The following is an 18,257-nucleotide window of genomic DNA, read 5'->3' as shown; positions in this document are numbered from 1 at the left end:
GGTTATTGAGCCTTAGTTCATCAATTTGCAGAGTTTATCTCAGCATCTGACATAAGATTCTTCAAGACTTAACCTACTTTTGTGTTTTCTGGGTAGATGAGTCCTGTAAACAACACCGAATTGGAAAGTTGTTATTAAGTGGCTGTAAATGTCATTCTTCATTCTGAGCAAGTTTGATGCTCTGTATCTAGAAGAAGGTGATTTTTAAGTAGATGAGAGCAGCTCAAAAAGGGAGATGTTAATTGTGAGTGCTGAAGAGAGACTTTCTGAAACCTCGTGCTTGAACCATAATAAAAAGATGGTAGTTCGCTGCCTGTGAAAGGGAAGGAGGCCTCAGGGATCAGTTGAGTTCAGTGCTAAAACAAAGCAGTAAAAACAGCTTCCTCCTCTGCCTTTCCCCTCAGAGAAACCTGGAAAACCATATATCAACAAAGCGCTTCACAAGATGACTTGTTTTTAATTTGCCCCTTCCACTGCACTGATGAAAGTGATAAATGAAAGCTTGTACTGCTTTTTTATGATGGAATGTTTGCAGAGATATTTGATAGTACTCTTTGGATCCATGCCCTGTTGGTTGTGGATCACTGAATATGTCTGTTCTGTTTAAAAGGTTCAATTTTAATTTGAAGTGTTTCCAGATAAATGCTGCAGCTTCTTGGGATGTGTTGAACTTTGGTGCACAAAAACTTAGGACTGTCATGACTTGTTATTCTTTCCTGCATAGATTGAATTGATAGACAGAGTGGATGACATCTACCGAAATACTTCCTGGGACAATGGGGCCTTCAAAGGTTATGGCATACAGATAGAGCAGGTTGGTATTCACTGAATTGTGCAAAGGGTTTCCAATTTAAACTGTAAGTACTCTTTAGGTGTCAGGGTTTCTGATTATTTTGTCTAGATTATTATTTAATCAAATCTTACTTAATAACTGCAGCCAGCAGTGCTCGGAAATAGCATCTTACTAGAGGTGGTGTTACTGATTTGGCAGCATGTCTTTTTCAGTTCCTTGCAGCTTTTGAGATGGAAGTTCTCACTTCCCATACATTATCTCAATTCAGAGGGGATGTTCTTGTTTATCAGACATACCATTATGCACATACTCATATTGGTGGCTAGTGCTTAGATAATAGAACATGAATGTGCCTCAAACATGTGAAAGAAACACAAATCCTGAATGATTTTAATGGTTGCAGTTAAACATAATATCACAATAGTGCAGAGTTAAAGCATAGGAATTTGGCAGAGGACATTAAAAAAGAAGAGGAATCCATCTGCTCTGAGTACTGCAAGAGCTGTGATGTGGCACATGGGGACATCCATGCTACGAGCTAGCTGTTTCTCCAGGAGCAAGGAATGAGAACTAATTGAGGGGGATGAGGAAAGCATACTGCTCTAGTCTACTGGGAAAGCAACAATCCTTTAAAGTATGCCTTATTTAACAATAATTCTGTGGTGTTCAGCATCCATTAATTCTGTATGTGAGTCCTAGTTGTATTTGCTAGGGGTTTGTTTTTTGTGTAACATGCATCCTAAATCATAATATTTTGGTAAAGACCATTGATGTTACTCTACAGTGGCTGGTGTAATTCCTTGTGATCTGGACAGCGTATCTTAACTAGCAGAAGCTGAAAGCTTAACATCAGGAGCGTGCTGAATCTAAGTTTTTCTTCTTGCAGATCTATTGAGACCTTTAGGATTGCACTGAAAATTTTTCTGTAGTTATAAAATTGACCAAAATTCTTCTACGTTGTTGTCGCCCTTTTTGAAATGTAGATTATCATCCACAGTGAACCAGAACATGTAGAACCTGGAGAAAAGCATTACAATATGGCAAAAAGTTATCCAGATGACAAGAAGGATGCCTGGGATGTGAAAATGCTGCTAGAGGTAGGTAGTAACCCTTGAATAATTGTGCCTTTTGCAGGAATTTACTTGCACAGCTGTTCTGTAGTAGTGGATGAAAATCCGTCACTTCCTTTCTGTGATGTATGGATGTTAGACTGAGTCAAACTAGCAAATGTGCCCTGTAGCAAGGGCATGGGGCACATGCATGGCTTGGCAAGGGGCTCCTTTGTGTAATTACGGAGTGCACACCAACTGGGATTAATATGTAACTTGAGTCAGAAGGGCAGTCCTGGCTCTAAGACTGACTGCCTTGTGACCTTCACAAAATTAGTGCAGTTGGCTTTCACCTCTATGTGAAAAGGGGGAAATGAACTGGCAAGTTACATAAATGAATGTGTTCAATGTATGTGGGTAGTCATTTAAATTTATTCAGATTTGTAGGACAGACAGTCATCTGCTTTTGCCTGACTTAACCAGATTTAGAAGGTGCATGGCTTATTAGATAAAAGTTATCTATAGATTTCTGGTATGCACATGGTGAAACATTTGACAGAGAATATACTTTTTTTTTTTTTCTCTTCAAAGCAATTTAGCTTTGATATTGCTGAAAAAGCAGCTCATGTGTGCCTTGCTCATCTCTTCACATACCAAGATTTTGATATGGGAACACTTGGACTGGCTTATGTTGGTTCTCCCAGACCTAACAGCCATGGTGGCATTTGTCCTAAAGGCAAGACTTCCTTTTCTTCCTTTCCAACTGTGACTTGAAAGCTACTTTTGTTGTTTCTTTTTAATCCTCTTCTAGCTTTCATGGAGCATGACATGTTATTTGCATAGTCTCTAGTGGTTGTCTTTTGGATAGAATTGATGGTCATTTTCTTGGCTGGAGCTGGAAAAAGAGGGAAGGGGGGGGGAGTCACAAGGCTATCTGGAGTGAAGAAGCTTTGTGAAAGCCATTGCGGCCTGGCTAGACTAAGTTCCACTCTATGTGGGTGCATCTTGCCACAGTTCTGAAATGGCAGATGCTGTTGTCTTGGAAATTTCTTGTATTGTCCTCCTTTGCTACAATACATGAACTGTTTGTGCTGTGCTTGAAAGAATTCCCACTGGAGAAAACTGGCAAGAGGCTCAGTGGTGAGCCTGTGAGAACAACAAAGCTGTTCATTTTGTCAAACAAAGAATAGTTGCCTATCCACCTCCTAGAAAGGAAAAAAAAAAACACAAGAAAAACACTTGTCAATTTGTTTTGTTTCTATCTCACATCTATAGCTTATCACAGTCCAATTGTAAAGAAAGACATCTATCTGAACAGTGGCTTAACCAGCACCAAGAACTATGGGAAAACCATCCTCACAAAGGTAAGAGAGTATCCTCTGCAGAGAGTGAGTGTTTGGTGTATGTACTTGTTTGTTTTGTGATGTGTTTTTCTGGGGTTGTAATGATGTTCTGTGCTCTGTCAGCAGCAAGCTGCTGGCTTTCAGATGGAGTCAGATCCCTGGGGACAGGGATGTGGGTCACAGAGCCCTTACCACCATTTCTGTCCTGGTTGACAAAGGGGGTTAGGATTGAATGCAATCGAAGACTGAATTCACTGGGGAGCAGTAAGGGGGAAATGTAGCCATTGTCTAATAAGGACTGTCCAAAAGTTATCCAAGTACAAGTAGGATTTTGATATGCAGAGATTAATTTAAATGTGTTTTATTGCCAATAAAGAAAAAATCATTCTTAAACAGGACAGGAATATTATACAGCCAGAAGACTTACAGCAAGAATAAAATTAGTCTGAAATAAGGACTTAATGTGTTTGCTATTGCATGCGTCCTCAGCATGCATATGGAAGATAGCATATGTAGGCTTGTTCTACATGCAAGGTAAAGCAGTTCTAGTAGTGTAGGCAAAGTAGGAGGTCTAGTTTGGACCTTTTAATGAAATTAATCTTCCTGCTTTTTGTGTGTGCATGTGTCTTGAATAAGTAGTGCAGAAAACAGTGTAATAAGCAGGGTGCTAATACTGTTGTAAATTGATGCTGTCTGGATTTTTTTCATAGCTGATGAGACAATAAAGACATAAGGGTCTCAATATGAACTGTCTCACTTGAGAAGATAACAGAGCAGTGTCTGCGTTTGCAGCTAGCAGATCTTTGCAGCAGAGTGTATTTTTCTCCTGCTGACTTCTCAGCTGTGCTTTGCTGTAGCCTGATTATAAAGGGAATTCATAATTGATGTGTGGGCTAAAACTTGGCGCAGAAGCTGTCAAGAAGCTAGGAAAAAAAGACAGAGAAGCTTTGTGCTCAAGGGATGTTGACAAAGAGCTCTGGCTGTTGCCATGCTATTTGCATTTGTTGTTCAGTCTCCAAGCTGGAGCTCCGTCCTGGACAACAAAGGAAATTGAGTTTGACGTCGTCCCAGTAGGAGTCACAAAGCTTGGGCTGAGGCAGTGGGCACATACAGACTGTTTTCACAGGGAGACATTTTGCACAGCATCTGAGCAGACTTAAAAAGAAAAAGAATTTGCTTAAAACCTTCCCACAAATGAAATGCCACAAAGCACCGATGCGATCTCTGGGCAGTTCTCCTGCCCTGGCTCATCTGTTGGACATGCTTAGTACTGGACACCAGCAGCAGTGACTGTTACCTCACCAAACTTCCTTCTCTCTGTCATGAAGCATCCAATCTCCTTGAGGTTAGCATATTTCTGTGCCGTTTTCTTTTGTCACCTTGTGATCTTGCCACCACCTACTGGTCACAGCCATGCAGAGGGTGCTGTGCCACCATGTGGAGCTGCATGGGATCCTCAGCACAAGGAATCATCCCCTGCAGTGGAGATGTTAGAAATTTCTCCCTGTCAGGCTGCATTTGTAGATGTCTTTCTTAGCAGTCATGTAATAGCAGAGCGTATTCGGTGCTGCTGATGTAATCGTTTATTTAGAAGAAATAATTTTAATGGCAAGATAAGCTTGAACAAGAGATTGACTAATTGTGGTAGCTGGTGTTTGTTTGGATTGGTGTTGAACTTTCATGCCTTCCAGCTTTTTAAAATCAGTTTGTGATATTTTGAGTATCTGTTTTACGTCGAAAACAAAATTTAATGGTATTCTTGGGCAGCACTTTGCCTTTAACAAGGCTTTAGCATTCTGACCTAGCCTGGAACTTGTCTTTGGATGCAAACCAGAATTGTACTTGTCTTTAGTTCCCTGCTTCTGTGATAATGGGGAAATGGCTTTTACATCTCAGTGTACAGTAGAATTGCAGATGACTTAGGAGTAGTTGGGATCTCCTGTCCTGCTCAGAACGATTTCTTTCAGCACTACTATTTTTTTTAACAAAGTAAAAAAAATTTCTTCTTCTCCTTTCTTCAACAAAGGAGGCTGACTTGGTTACAACGCATGAACTTGGCCATAACTTTGGAGCAGAGCACGATCCTGACAGTCTGCCAGAATGTGCCCCCACGGAAGACCAGGGAGGGAAATACGTTATGTATCCAATTGCTGTCAGTGGAGATCATGAAAACAATAAGGTATAGTTGCATAATTTTGCTTACATGTGCAAGTCTTTGCTATGGTCAGTGACCTTTTACACAGGAAGGCTATTTAGTTAATGATTCTTTCACCTTGAAGCATATGGGAACTTAATGGATAAGCCATAAAAAGAAAAGAGAATTTCTTGCAGTTGGATTCTCTGCAGGATGAGCTCATCTGTGCTTTCCGAGTTTCTCTGGGATTCATGATGTGTCCAGGTGCTGTTTGTAATCACTTGTTGTGGCTGTGGCCATTTTCCCATCTTAAAATTCTTCGGAGCCATTGAAGATGGCAGCATGGAAAGAAAAAATGCTTTCTAAGACACCAAAATTTGGAGGTCTGAAGAGGTTGAGGCTGTCATAGATGTATTTGTTGACAGAGGGGTGCGCTCCTCAGTGCTGCTCTTTCTCTTTATGATTCTCCAGATGTTCTCAAGCTGCAGCAAAAAATCCATCCATAGGACCATAGAGATCAAGGCCCAGGAGTGCTTCAAAGAACGCAACAACAAAGTGTGTGGGAACTCCAGGGTGGACGAAGGGGAGGAATGCGATCCTGGCCTCTTGTACCAACAAGCTGATCCCTGCTGCTCTGCAGACTGCAAACTGAAAGATGGTGCCAAATGCAGGTAAGGGAAGGTGCACTGCAGCATCTCGAACGTGGGGGAGAGAATTTCTTTCTCTGCGTTTTGTTGTGCTCATACTTCTTTAAAATACATAAATAAATGCTCAGTATTTCTTCCTTTCATTTTGATCTTTCCTCAGTGATCGGAACAGCCCCTGCTGTAAAGGCTGCCAGTTTGAAAGTGCCCAGAAAAAATGCCAAGAAGCCATAAATGCCACTTGTAAAGGAGAGTCTTTTTGCACGGGTAGGACAGAGCTCTGTGCTCGCTCCATCAGCCAGCCAAGTGCTCCAGGCTCAATGTCCCATTCCATCAGCTTTTGAGCTAGCACCCTTTATTCATCCGGTACAGCTAATTTTAGAGACCAGTTCAGCACCACAGAACTTCTCTATAATAAGTTCTGTTGTAGTTCAGGAACCGCTTGGTGATTTACTGCCCGGGAGAACATGAAGAATGTTTATTTCTTCTTCCTTTAAGAAAAGGAAAGCAAAACAGGGCAGGTCACTGGGAAGGGCCAAGGATTGACTGAATTTTGCCATAGAAAGGGTGGAAGTACAGCAGCTCTGCTTCACTTCCCCACTTGTTTACTACTTCTTTGTAATCTTTTCTGGAGGCAAGAGGATGGGTCAAAGCTATGCTGCTATGATGGGGCCTCTGGGGTCTGCTGTGTGCTGCTTACTCTCCAGAGTGCAGCAGTGCCCTTTGCTCTAACATTGTCCTCCTACCCTGTTGCCCCCTATCTGCAGGGAACAGCAGCGAGTGCCCTCCTCCTGGGAATGCTCCAGACGACACAATCTGTGTGGACATGGGAAAGTGCAAGGATGGCGAGTGCATCCCCTTCTGCGAGAGGGAGAAGAACCTCCGCTCATGTGCCTGCAATGGTGGGTGGTGTGGGACTGGACTGAGAGGTGTTGCCTTTGCTCTGCTCCCCATGTAGCACTGGGCTAATCTGTTGGAGAGCTGAGCATATGGATCCCTTCAGGATTGTTGGTTGTTTTTTTTTTTTTTACTGTTCTTTTGGTTTAGTATTTTCTGTTTGGACTCAAGTTGAACTCTGTGATCGTTATGGGTCTCTTCCAGCTTGGGAGATTCTGTGGAAAGGAATGTAAATGTCCTTTTGTCTTCTGGTGGGCTTGGTTGAAGACCTTAACATGAGACTTAGGGTCTGCATCCTAGGTAAAGGAGGGGGCATCCCCACCATCTTCTTCCTCGGCTCTAAACAACCAGAAGGCAAAAGTCTGGCTGTTCTGATAGTGAGGAGACGCCAAACAGCCTCTGGACCAAGTGTGACCTCCAAAAAGTGAAAGAAAAGAGACTTGAGAAGCCAAAGTGCCTTGAGAACATACGATCCTTGAGCTCTGCTACTGCATACCTGCCTGTCCTGCCTTTGTATCAATGAGCTGCAGTGCTTGCTTGATCTCCATCTTATCTCCCAAGTGTGGTAGAGCAGCTGGGAAGAGGAGGAAAACTCCACAGGGGATGCTCAGGGATGTACTGTGAGCCCCCCCATTTAAGACAGAGGATATAGCTGAGGAGGAGAAGGGTTCTGGAGGGCTTGAAACCCAAGAAGTATTTAAATCCATCTTGAATGGTTGCATTTGGAACTTCCTCACCTGCCTATTAATTACTGCAGCCTAGGGGAATCAGCCTGCAGAGCTTGGTCCCACTGTGTCCCCGAATACATTAAATTGGGCATCTGTTTGAGTGTCAGGCTTGGTCATGGGGTTGCACAATCCTGCCTTCTCTGTGGAAAGCTGAGCAGCAGCAGGGTCAGCTGGGGGACATGGGTTGAGCACGTTTCTGGCTTTGGGTTGAGGGGCTGATGGGGCTGTGCTGCTTTGTTGCAGAAACGGATAACTCCTGCAAGGTGTGCTGCAGGGACGAGCAGGATCGGTGCACGCCGTACGTCGATGCCAACGACCAGTTCCTGTTTCTGCGCAAGGGGAAGCCGTGTACCGTGGGCTTCTGTGACACAAATGTGAGTGTTCCTGGGTGCCAGTGCACTGCACAGCCTGCTTTTGTAGTTGGATGGAGAGAAGCCAAAGCTCTGTTGCTCCCAGGCCTGGGTGCAGTGAAACCCAGGAGGGCGGTGGGTCCCCTCCAGCCCAGAACACCTGGTGCTGTGGGTGTGCTGGCAGAGGAGGCACAGCTGCCTTCAGCTCCTGGGGGCTGACAGTAAAGCTGAGGAAGTGGAAAGTGGTTCGCAAAAGGTCAGGATCTGGACTCATTTGCCTCTCCATGATCTTAATGTTACAAGGTATCTGAGACTGCAGATAGAATTTAGCTCTATAAATGGCTGTGCAGGGTGAAGCTGTTCCTTCTGCCACTGCTTACAGCCCCTTCTAGCTGCTCCTGTACATCAGCAGCTGGCAGCTTGTGCACAGGAAGTGACCAAACACTTCCACAAGGTGGGCTGGGTTAGCAGCACTGTTTCAGCTGCCCACATATTAGCCCAGTTAATCCTGAAATCAGCTAGGTGAGGGAGCAAGCTCATGAAGATCTGGTGAGCAGTGAGCCTTTGCTGCTAGCACAGTGGTGACAGCAGCTGCGCAGCCATCGTGTAGTCTGCAGGCCTGGCAAACAGGGCTGGACTTTCTGTTGGCAGAAATGAATAGTGGGAGGCATTCCCCAGTCCTGCTGCAGAACGGAAAGGGCAGCAGTCTTTACTGTGTTAAACCAGCACAGACCTGGAAGTCAATCTGTAAGCATGGGGTCCTGAGAGCTGTGGCCTTTGGTTAGTGGGAACTGAGGCTTCCAGCACATGAACCTCTCCAGAAGCTTTGGTTTTGTGTCCCCTGTGATGTTGTTGAAACGTTTTTTGCATGTTTCAATAATTAGGACTGGATCTGTTCCAGTCAGCAATGGGATTGAAACTTGGTCAAAATAAAAGCAATAAAAGTGGAGCGGTGATGCTGGGATGAGTTCAAATCCATTCATAGTGTGTCTGAAGGGCTTCAATTTCTCTGTAGCTTGATTTCAGAACAATCTCTGCATCCTTTTCCCTCTTCAAGAAAGAAGTAGTTAATGTTTACATAGCTTAAGATCATTTTGTAAATAGATGCTTGCTTTTACAGGGCAAATGTGAGAAGCAAGTGCAGGACGTGATTGAACGATTTTGGGATTTCATAGACCAGCTTAGCATCAACACCTTTGGTAAGATTACATAACCATGTCCTGTGGTTTGTTTTACTTCTTAGTGTGAACTAAAGGTTTGACAGCACTGATCTTACCTTGGAAGGCAAGGAATGGGATTATTTTGCATTTTTCCACTCTGTTATTTCTTACTCTGTTATTTCCTAGTCATCTTCCAAGCTTGTAAAAGGCGTGATAGCTATTCCAGAAAGCTTCTTGTCTGAAAACCAGTAAGTAGGTCAATTAGAGAAAAGGAAATAACAGTTCCTTAGAGTTTAGCTAGATTCAGCATGGTATAGTTAAAGTAGGCCTCTCAGTGGGATTTAAATGTCAGTGGACTGGGAAGAGAACACTTCATTTCTCTCATAATAAAGCCCCCTCCAGCAGTGTGCCTGTTGAGTCACAGGCTGGTGATGGAGAGGTCCTGACCCCCTGTATGCAGCCAACAGGCAGCACCTCCCAGGACAGCTGCTCTCCTTCTGTTGTCTTGAAGACACTGTTAATAAGCAGGTGCTTGTGTAACAATGGGGTAGCAGTGCATGTGTTTGTGGTAATGTGTGCATACACAGGGCAGTGTACATTGACCTTCAAGGTCAGGCTGGATGGGGCTCTTAGCAACCTGATGGAGCTGTAGGTGTCCCTGTTCATTGCAGGGGAGTTGGGCTAGATGGCCTTTAAGGGTCCCTTCCAACTCAAACGATTTTCTGATTGTTTGACATGTGTTTGGGGCTTTCAAACCTAAACTCTAAAGTTAAAAATAAAAAATACTGTGTAGGTGATTATTAAAGCCATTCAGTCTGCTCAAGTAGAGGCACTCTGCATCTCTGCCCAAAAATGAGCGTGTTGTGGAGTCTTGCGGTTGTACCATCAGAACTTGGTGACAGATGCACAGTGTGTCCTGTAATTGTGAGGTACCCTGGCTAAAGGCAGCTTGCTCCCACTCTGCTCACATTGAACATTGTGGCCTGTCAGCATCCCTTATCAGAGAAGATGTTGACAGTGTTACTAAATTGCATCAAATCTTCTTAAATGTATAATTCCTCTTAGGTTGGCCTAGTTTTGCACCCTGTGTTTATCTGAGAAATTCTGCAGTGGCAGCAGAACAGGGATTTGTGTGTAGGCATGAAGCTGTACTTGGCAGGTTACTAATGGCTTTGAACTGATTCACAGGGAAGTTCCTGGCAGATAACATAGTGGGCTCTGTGCTCGTCTTTTCTTTGCTATTTTGGATTCCTCTCAGCATCCTTGTGCACTGTGTGGTGAGTACTCTGGAGATGACTGCTCTGTTGAACAGAGCTGGAGGAGAAACTCTTTGTGTACTGTCTGTGGGAGGTGGTGGTGGGGAGATTTTAGCAAATCCCAAAGAAAGAATCCTGCATATGTCCCTTCAGTAGGCAGATCTCCTCCTGAGCTCTGGCCAGGCTCTAGCAACCCCAGTGCTTCCATGACTGTTCTGGACACGTTCCTGTTCTTTCCTGGGCAGATTTTCTTCTTCTGCCTTCCAAATTCTGCACAAGTATAGTTCTAACAATTCCCATTAGAGTCAGAGTTTTCTCTAGCCCTCTTAAAACTTTTGTTTTGGGGGGAGACCCAGAGCAGGAAGTGATCTTGGTTCAAATGGGGTAGAGAGAGTTGACAGCAGCCACGCACGTGGTGTGGGGTGGGAGCTGGGATTGCTGTGCCCATGAGCACACTGGGGACTTCGGGGAAAGGGAAAAACAGCCTCACCCCTGCTGTGTCCCTGCAGGGCAACTGGGACAGGGACTTTGCTTGCAACTGGAAAACTACTTTTGTGTGTGTTTTGATTCACTTTTGGTTTGTTTTTCATTAGGACAAGAAATTGGACAAGCAATATGAGGAGAACAACAAGTCTCTGTTCTGTGCCAGTGTAAGTTTGTGTCTGAGTATGGCCTGTCTGAAAGCCATCCAGTGTGTGTTGTAGATCTGAACCTAAGGTTTCTGTAGAGTATTTTGGCAAAGCAGTGACAATGGATGGACCTGGAGTCCCATGCCTTGACCTACGGATGGATGAATCCATTTGAGAGAACCTTTTTCGACTGGGCTGGTGCTTGACATATCAAGCCCTGAAGCTTGGCCAGTCCACTTCTTCCTGTGCGAGCTGTGTGCTCATGTGCTGGCAGGGCAATTAGCTCACTCAAGCTGCAGTGCCTGAGGCAGGAAGCTGCTCTGCTGTAGCAGCAGGCACTGTGTTACGGGGTGTTTGTGGCTTCAGCCACAGAATGGCTGTTCCCAGCCACATGGTGTCAGCAAAGCAGGGGGCTCAGCAGGGCAATACTGCAGGGAAATCTCTGCAAAGTGTGGTGGCTTCGCTGCAGAATGGTGGTTTGCAGAAGGCTTAGTGGCCAGATGTGCTGAGCTTTCCACTTGCTTATGGGAGAGTCAGCCCCAAGGCACAGGACCTGTTGGTTCTGAGGTGATGGCACATCTCACTTTGTAGGTACTGATCTGAGGATAGCTAAATCTTACAGTCCAGCTCAGAGTGTCTTCTGACAGATTTTTGGGTATCCTATCCTGTGTTTTGATACCCCAGTTTTTACTAATAACTGAAACACTGTTAAGGAAATATCATTTGTGTAGTGAGAGGAAAAAAGAAGCCTTGCACAGCTCCTTTGCCTCTGAGGGAAGCAAACCAGAGTCAGACTTGGAGGCAGATTGCCTTTGTGCTCTGTTTGGACATAGCTGAAGATGATGGTAGCTGGATCCTCTGTAACTGCTCTTCCATGCCATAGAAAAGCCTCCTTGGATGTTACTGCTCAGATTCAAAAGCAGATGCAGCCATGGAGTGCAGCTGTCTTTAATGGACTCCTTGCAGCAGTAGCAGTGTTATAAGAGAAATCTGGGATCCCTTGGGTCCGCTGCATACTGAGCAGTTCAGAAATGCAGTAGTTAGCATATAAACATCTCATCCTGCTGCTCATGTCATTCCTTTGTCTGTTCTCCTTCCCCTACCCGTTGTTGGCATTTGCTAAGGTCTGTAGGGATTTTTCATGACTGGAAACCCCTGGGTATTTTCCAAACCATGCTCAAATAGAAGCAGAAATCAATGCAATTTAATATATCCCTCCTTCCCACCACAGAAGAGGGGAGGAAGGGTGGCTTTCAGACCACAGACCTGCAGAGCTGCAGTTGCTCAGCGCGAGGCTCCTTTAGCCAGTTCTCCTTGCTGCCAGCACCCAAAGTGAGTGCTGAGTGAGGACCTGGTTGCCTCCCCCACTGACCTGGCCACTTGTGTCTTACAGAACGTGGAGGTGCCCAGCAGCCTGGACTCGGCCTCTGTGCGCATCGTGAAGCCCTTCCCCACAGCACAGCCCACCAGCCGGCACCAACCCCTGCAGCCCATCGTGGCTGCGCCTGCGGCCGCCGCTGCTCCCAAGCAGGACCACCAAAGAATGGACACAATTCAGGAGGACCCCAGCACCGACTCTCATATTGACGAGGACGGGTTTGAGAAGGACCCTTTCCCCAACAGCAGCTCGGCTGCCAAATCTTTTGAGGACTTGACAGAGCATCCTGTCACCAGGAGTGAGAAAGCGTCGTCTTTTAAACTACAACGCCAGAACCGAGTGGACAGCAAGGAGACGGAGTGCTGATGTCCCACTGCCTCCCACCGTGCGGCTCCTGCCTGCAAAAGTTCCTCTGGATCTAAAACCATTTCATTTCTATAGATACAGATGTATGTATATATATTTTTGTGAGGGAGTGGGAGAAATAAGGAAGCGACCTACTGCAGATGCTGGTCATGTGTATGACCTTCCTTAAATTACATTTATTAGAGCATTATATCTTTTCAAAATCCAAATGGAGACAGGCTTGGTTTTGAAGCTCATTGGACTTTTCTACTTTTTCAACCTCTAACATTTCCTTCAACCTGTGGTACAGAACAAAATATCCTCCTGGATATCATGTTGTGTTATATCTGCCTTCTGTAATGTCATATTTTGCAGTCTGGTGGCACTGATAGATGAAATTAAGGGGCTTTGCCAGCAAAGCAAATACTCCGTAGTGTGTTCCATGTGGAGCAGATCCTATGAGGTATAGATAAGCCAAAGTGTAAGCATTACACGTACCTGGAGAACAGAAGGAAATAGTTAAAATACACTTGGTTGGCATATAATGTGCAGATGCATATCAGCATCAAAAAGTTTGTGAGAAAGCGTCTCAATAAATAGAAGGGTTGTGCAGAGGCTGTTAACCCTGCTCAGTGCATGGAGATACCCCTCTAGCTGTGAGGCTGCCGTGTCCCTGTGTTTTCTCTGCAGGGAAATGTTCTCCCTGGGAGTTTCCCCACTGCAGTGAGGTGCGTGGGGTGCAGGGGGCAGGGCAGGGAAAGAAGTGGAGAAATCATGTATACGGATGAGAGCTGTTTGAACCACTTATGGACGTTTCAGTGCAGAAATGTTTCTTGATGATTTTTCTGTTGATTATGAAGAAGGTAACGCTATTGTTGAGCTATTCAAAGGGCTGAGCCTGGGAAGCTCTTAAAAATAACTGAGAGAGTCCTGCACTCCATGCAGGGGAGCAGTTGTTATTTAAAACAGTTGTGAATTTGAACAATGAAAAAGCAAGTTTTGTTAGGCTTACAAGGCCTGTGCTGTGCTAGGGAGGAGATGTTGTGAACTCTGCTTTCCATACAGTGTGATGTTAACAGCTGGTAACTCGTTGGTGTCCTTTAGTTGGAGCTCTGTAACATGGGACGTGTGGGCCAGGAGCGGTGCCATAGCCTGAGTTCAGCCTGGTCTCAGGTGGACTAACAGGGTGAGTCACAGAGCAGCTATCGTGGAAGCAGAGCGCCTTATTGTGCCTGTTTTCTCCCCTAAGAATGCATTATTAAAGCTGACATGGTGTGTGAATGGCCTGGAACCATTTTACCTGTTACAAGCCTGCACTCAGCCACCAGGGAGGCAGAGCTGGGACAAGCCTTGGTGTTCTTAAATGCGATGGAAAGGAAGCAAACCTGTGATGAGAGGAGCCTGAGTGCCGCTCTGCCTTCCCCACCCAAATATTTGTTACACTGATACTTGAATGTGTGCCTTATGGTGTTCTATCTGATAGCCCTTCTTTTATATGCTGGTCTTGGTTTGGTTGTTTTGTTGGTTTTGTGTTGTTTTGTTTTTTTTGATTCAGTGCAGAGTACATGTGTGAGGAGTTAATTTAATTCCCAGTACGGTAAAAGCTTTTTATATTAAAATCAATTAAACAAAAACTCTGTGCTGTCCTTTTGGAAAAGACATCAACTGCAGCTGAAAGCCTGTGAGGTAGGGGGGCAGCCAGGGGGCACAACTCTGCTCTCACACACCCCTTCCTCTGCTCTAATCCCTATTCCAGACACTGTTGAACACATACACACATACACAGTTTGTTGTCAACAGCTGCAGCGGGAAGATGACAGCTTCCATCCAGTGCCATTTCCACCCCTTGACCAATCTTTATTGGAAAAAATGGTTACAGAGCAGACAGTCCGCTTCAATCTTATCACCATCAGCAGGGGTGCAGAGGTACAACACAGCTGTACGTGCACTCACTCCATCAGGCAGGCTGGGCTTCACTGCTGCAGGGCACCTCACAGCAGGCTCACCTCAGGGTTCTGGGGGTCCACGTCCCGCCAGTAAGGAAGCAATGAAGGGAGAGCTGAGAGTCTTTTTTCCAGGTGTGACCAGAGTTGTCCCACGAGAAAGTTATTCCCTTCATTTGATAAGTGAAGCCCGTCAGACAAATAGCATGAAAAATCCTACAGGGGAAGCAAAAGCCAAGTGTTACTGTACTGCTAGCTGCAATGAGTGATTTTTCAGTAGGTCATTCAAAACTTGTTGGTATGCAGGGCAGCCCTTGGTATAAAAACATTAAGCGAATGCTTTGGCAGCCAAAGTCACTGCTTTCATGCAGAAATGACTGCAGGATGAGTGAGTGGTGCAAGCAAATTATTGAGTGAGTTTTCTGCACAACAGAGTACTGCACCATTGGCTCATCTGCTGCACTCAGAAGTGCAGGACAGAGAAGAGGTTTAGAGTGAACAGCTCATGGAGGAAAGCTACCACTGCTGACACTTGGACATGCTTGGGCATTCAAGCAGCAGCATGAGGAAGGTGTCTGGGCACCTGTGAGCTCAGCCCAGCACCATGCAGCAGGTGGGACCAGTTGCTTCCTGAGGCCCCTTCCAACCTATTCCATGAGACAAAGCAAGGACACTTATCCCCAGGTGCACTGCAGGTAACATATTTGCTAGCCACATGTGATGCTCAGTTTATACTAAGGAGCACATCAGGTGGTCCGGTGTGAAGCACTCTGAAGTATTTTGCTCCTTTTGGAGATTATTGTTCCAGTGATAATGCAACACTGCTATTGGTTCCTCTATGTAGAATTATGCATTTCACTATTTATGACAGTTCCAAAGCCCACCTCGTGCCACCATACCTGATCTTTCTGCATCAGTGTCCACAGGTCGAGCACATCAGTGCCACAGTCCCTAGCAACTCGAACGCAGGCCTGTGCATATTCCCCAGTGGTGGCATTGCGGCGATTCAGCTTGTCACCTGTCAGACATGCAGGGACATTCAGCAGTCAGAAATGATGCAGCACACGCTATGAAATCAGCAGACATCACCCATTACAAACTACTTGGGAACCATCTCAATCCAAGTAGCTGGAAACTACTTTCATGACAGCAGGAAACAGCCATTATGTCTTCTGGCAGGATTCTGAATTAAGCACTATAAATAAGTACCCAGAAGGGTACCCCAGAAGCTCTGGGGTTAAAATGCAGAAATTCTGCCCACATGTAGCATTTCTTTACCTTTGGCAAGGCACTCCTTTTCCCAAGCTGATTCCTGAAGAGGGGGCGGCGTTATCAAAATAATCCTGTCCTCAGTGATGTCCACGGACTTCAGGTAGTGCACCATGCTTGTCAGGTTGGCGGCGTATTCCTCCAAAGGAACATGCTGCTTAGGGTTCACATCTGCAAGGGGTCAGAGGAAACACATCAGGGATGTGAGACAGAGCTGCTTACAGATGTATCACACAATGACTACAGTGCTTTGTACAACCACGAGCACGTCTCATTTTCAGTTTATTTTCAGTGTCCGACCACATAATCACCTCAAACTTCATCCAAAACAAAAGCTAAGAAAAATTTGGCAACACCTGTGGATTTCCCAGCCAGTCCTTCACACACTGATCTTACCTTTTGATGAGACTCGCCCTGCATGTTGCCATGCTTATCTTAAAGAAAATCCAAAGGCTGCCTCCGTTCCCTCAGCTAACAAAGATCCATCAAATTGCTTCAAAAGTGGAAAATTGCACCAGGTGCCCAACTCTAAGTGTTGGATACATGATTCATTATTGAGTGCCTCAAAATTTGCTGTCATTATTGAACTCTTATCTCTTGGTCAATGAGAAAGAGAAGGCAGCACATAGTTTAAATACAAATATGATAAATGAAAACAATCCACTGTAAAAAACAGAAAAAAGAGCAACTGTCTCAAAGAGAAGGAGGGAAGGCCTGTGTAACGTTCTGCCCTTCTGCTAACTGTAGTAGGTCACAGGAATAAATGGAAGCTACTGTACCTTTCAAAGCACTGTCATTGGCTCCAAAGAAAATAGTAACGGCAACAGTACTCTCAGCAGCAGCACTTTTACCAATCAGCCTTGGAAGGATGAGTTTAGCCCATCTGGTGTTGTACCCCGAGAACCCACGGTTTACAACATCACATTTTCTGAAACAGACACACAATAACAAAACTGTTCAACCCTTCTGAGCAAGACCTGCGAAGTTCTGACCCGTTCTGTCCGGGTGTCTCGAGGTGTCGTCGCCACTCTTAGGATCAGTGAGATTTCACAGGACTTTCTAACACAATTCTAACTTCATGTTTCAGAATTGCATAGGATCACAGGATGCTTGGGTTGGAAGGGACCTCACAGCCCACCCACCCCCTGCCATGGGCTGCCCACCAGCTCAGGCTGCCCAGTGCCCAGCCAACCCGGCATCGAGTGCCTGCAGGGCTGGGGCACCCACAGCTCTCCGGGCAGCTGTGCCAGGGCCTCACCGCCCTGTGAGCAACGCATTTACCCGTGAGGCCAACAGGAACAGGTTTGGACACCCCCAGAGACACCACCACCCCTGCGGGCAGCCCGTCCCAGCGCTCGCGACAAAGCCGCACGCTTCTCTGGCTACACTTGTGAGATCTCTGCTCTTACCTGACCAGTCTGCCAGCGAGGGACGCTCCCCAGCCGCCCTCCTGGAAGGAGAACTAAGGCACGGCACACGGTTAGCAGCCCGGCCCGGCACAGCCCGCCCCGCCCCAGCAGCGCCCGCAGCCCGGGGCACACCGCCGGCCCCGCCGTTCCGTTCGCCGGCTGGCAGAGCTGCGCGGGCAGCGGGCCGAGCCAAAACCTCCCCGTAAGAACAACCACCTCCCTTCGGCCGAGCCGCTTCTGCCGGCCCTCCCCCCACAGCTGCCGGCTGCTCATCTCTCCGCAAAGAACGACAAACCCCGGACGAAGGGCAGCGCCGCGCAGCTGCTACCTCAGTGATGGAGTCCCCGAACAGCACCACGCGCGGCCACGGCAGCACCCGCCCCCGAGCCGCCGCCGCCTCCGCCAGCGCCATGGCGGCCGGACGTCCGGCCCCCGCGGCGGGAGGAGGGCGGGCCGAGGAGGGCGGGCCGGGAGGGGCCGCTCCGCCCTTGGAAGGGCTCCCGAAGGAGCGCCGTGCGGGTGGCGGAGCCTCGCGGGCTGCGCTGGGGTGGCGGGGGAGCGGCGGGCGGGAACGGGGCCGAAACTCGGCGTTCTACAGGGACCCGATCCACCGCGTTTAGCTTTTTCAGAGAGAGAGCTCTGTTGTGGCACGATGAAATACCGCCTTGCAAAGGCTTCGCCTCGCTCGCGCTCAGTGCGGCAGGGATACGCCGAGTGCGAGAACAGCCGCACTGCGCTCCGCCAGCACGGCCTGCAGGTAGCGACAGGGCGAGGGGAAGCGGCTTTAAAGTGGAAGGGAGTAGATTTAGACCAGGAATCGCTTCAGGGAGAAATTCTTTACTGTGAGGGTGCTGAGACACTGGACCAGGTTGCCCAGTGAGGCTGTGGATGGCCCCATCCTGGAAGCATTGGAGGCCAGGCTGGATGGGG

General features: G+C 46.7%; 2 protein-coding genes across 4 annotated transcripts in view; one reads left to right on the top strand and one right to left on the bottom strand.

Moving 5' to 3' along the window:
- The window catches only part of ADAM17 (ADAM metallopeptidase domain 17), a 33,234-nt gene extending 18,931 nt beyond the window's left edge, over positions 1 to 14,303 (top strand). The window contains exons 7-19 of one of the 2 annotated variants that reach the window (XM_031611266.2): positions 725 to 814; positions 1,777 to 1,890; positions 2,434 to 2,578; positions 3,118 to 3,206; positions 5,212 to 5,364; positions 5,791 to 5,990; positions 6,127 to 6,230; positions 6,731 to 6,865; positions 7,832 to 7,962; positions 9,059 to 9,137; positions 10,287 to 10,375; positions 10,948 to 11,004; positions 12,377 to 14,303. In XM_031611266.2, the coding sequence (XP_031467126.2) occupies positions 725 to 814; positions 1,777 to 1,890; positions 2,434 to 2,578; positions 3,118 to 3,206; positions 5,212 to 5,364; positions 5,791 to 5,990; positions 6,127 to 6,230; positions 6,731 to 6,865; positions 7,832 to 7,962; positions 9,059 to 9,137; positions 10,287 to 10,375; positions 10,948 to 11,004; positions 12,377 to 12,727 (1,737 nt within the window). In that variant the 3' untranslated portion in view covers positions 12,728 to 14,303. Of the gene's footprint in view, positions 1 to 724; positions 815 to 1,776; positions 1,891 to 2,433; positions 2,579 to 3,117; positions 3,207 to 5,211; positions 5,365 to 5,790; positions 5,991 to 6,126; positions 6,231 to 6,730; positions 6,866 to 7,831; positions 7,963 to 9,058; positions 9,138 to 10,286; positions 10,376 to 10,947; positions 11,005 to 12,376 lie in introns of those variants that run through there. The other variant, XM_090136360.1, reaches the window with a different exon arrangement.
- A 234-nt stretch (positions 14,304 to 14,537) lies between these two features.
- IAH1 (isoamyl acetate hydrolyzing esterase 1 (putative)) lies at positions 14,538 to 17,773 on the bottom strand. 2 transcript variants are annotated; one of them, XM_031611267.2, is made up of 6 exons: positions 17,656 to 17,773; positions 17,328 to 17,380; positions 16,698 to 16,846; positions 15,928 to 16,089; positions 15,549 to 15,667; positions 14,538 to 14,865 (listed from the first exon to the last, which is right to left on the bottom strand). In XM_031611267.2, exons 1-6 carry the CDS (start codon positions 17,737 to 17,739, stop codon positions 14,698 to 14,700), a joined length of 735 nt encoding a protein of 244 aa, XP_031467127.2. In that variant the 5' UTR covers positions 17,740 to 17,773; the 3' UTR covers positions 14,538 to 14,697. The 2 variants fall into 2 exon arrangements, with proteins under 2 accessions (XP_031467127.2, XP_089992487.1); XM_090136361.1 differs by having other exon boundaries at positions 17,623 to 17,768.
- Positions 17,774 to 18,257: the final 484 nt, after the last annotated feature.

Source organism: Phasianus colchicus, chromosome 2 (assembly GCF_987193195.1).
Source record: "Phasianus colchicus chromosome 2, bPhaCol1.hap1.1, whole genome shotgun sequence".
Lineage (NCBI taxonomy): Eukaryota > Metazoa > Chordata > Aves > Galliformes > Phasianidae > Phasianus > Phasianus colchicus.
Note: the sequence above shows the minus strand (reverse complement) of the source record. Positions and strands in the feature narration are given on the sequence as shown.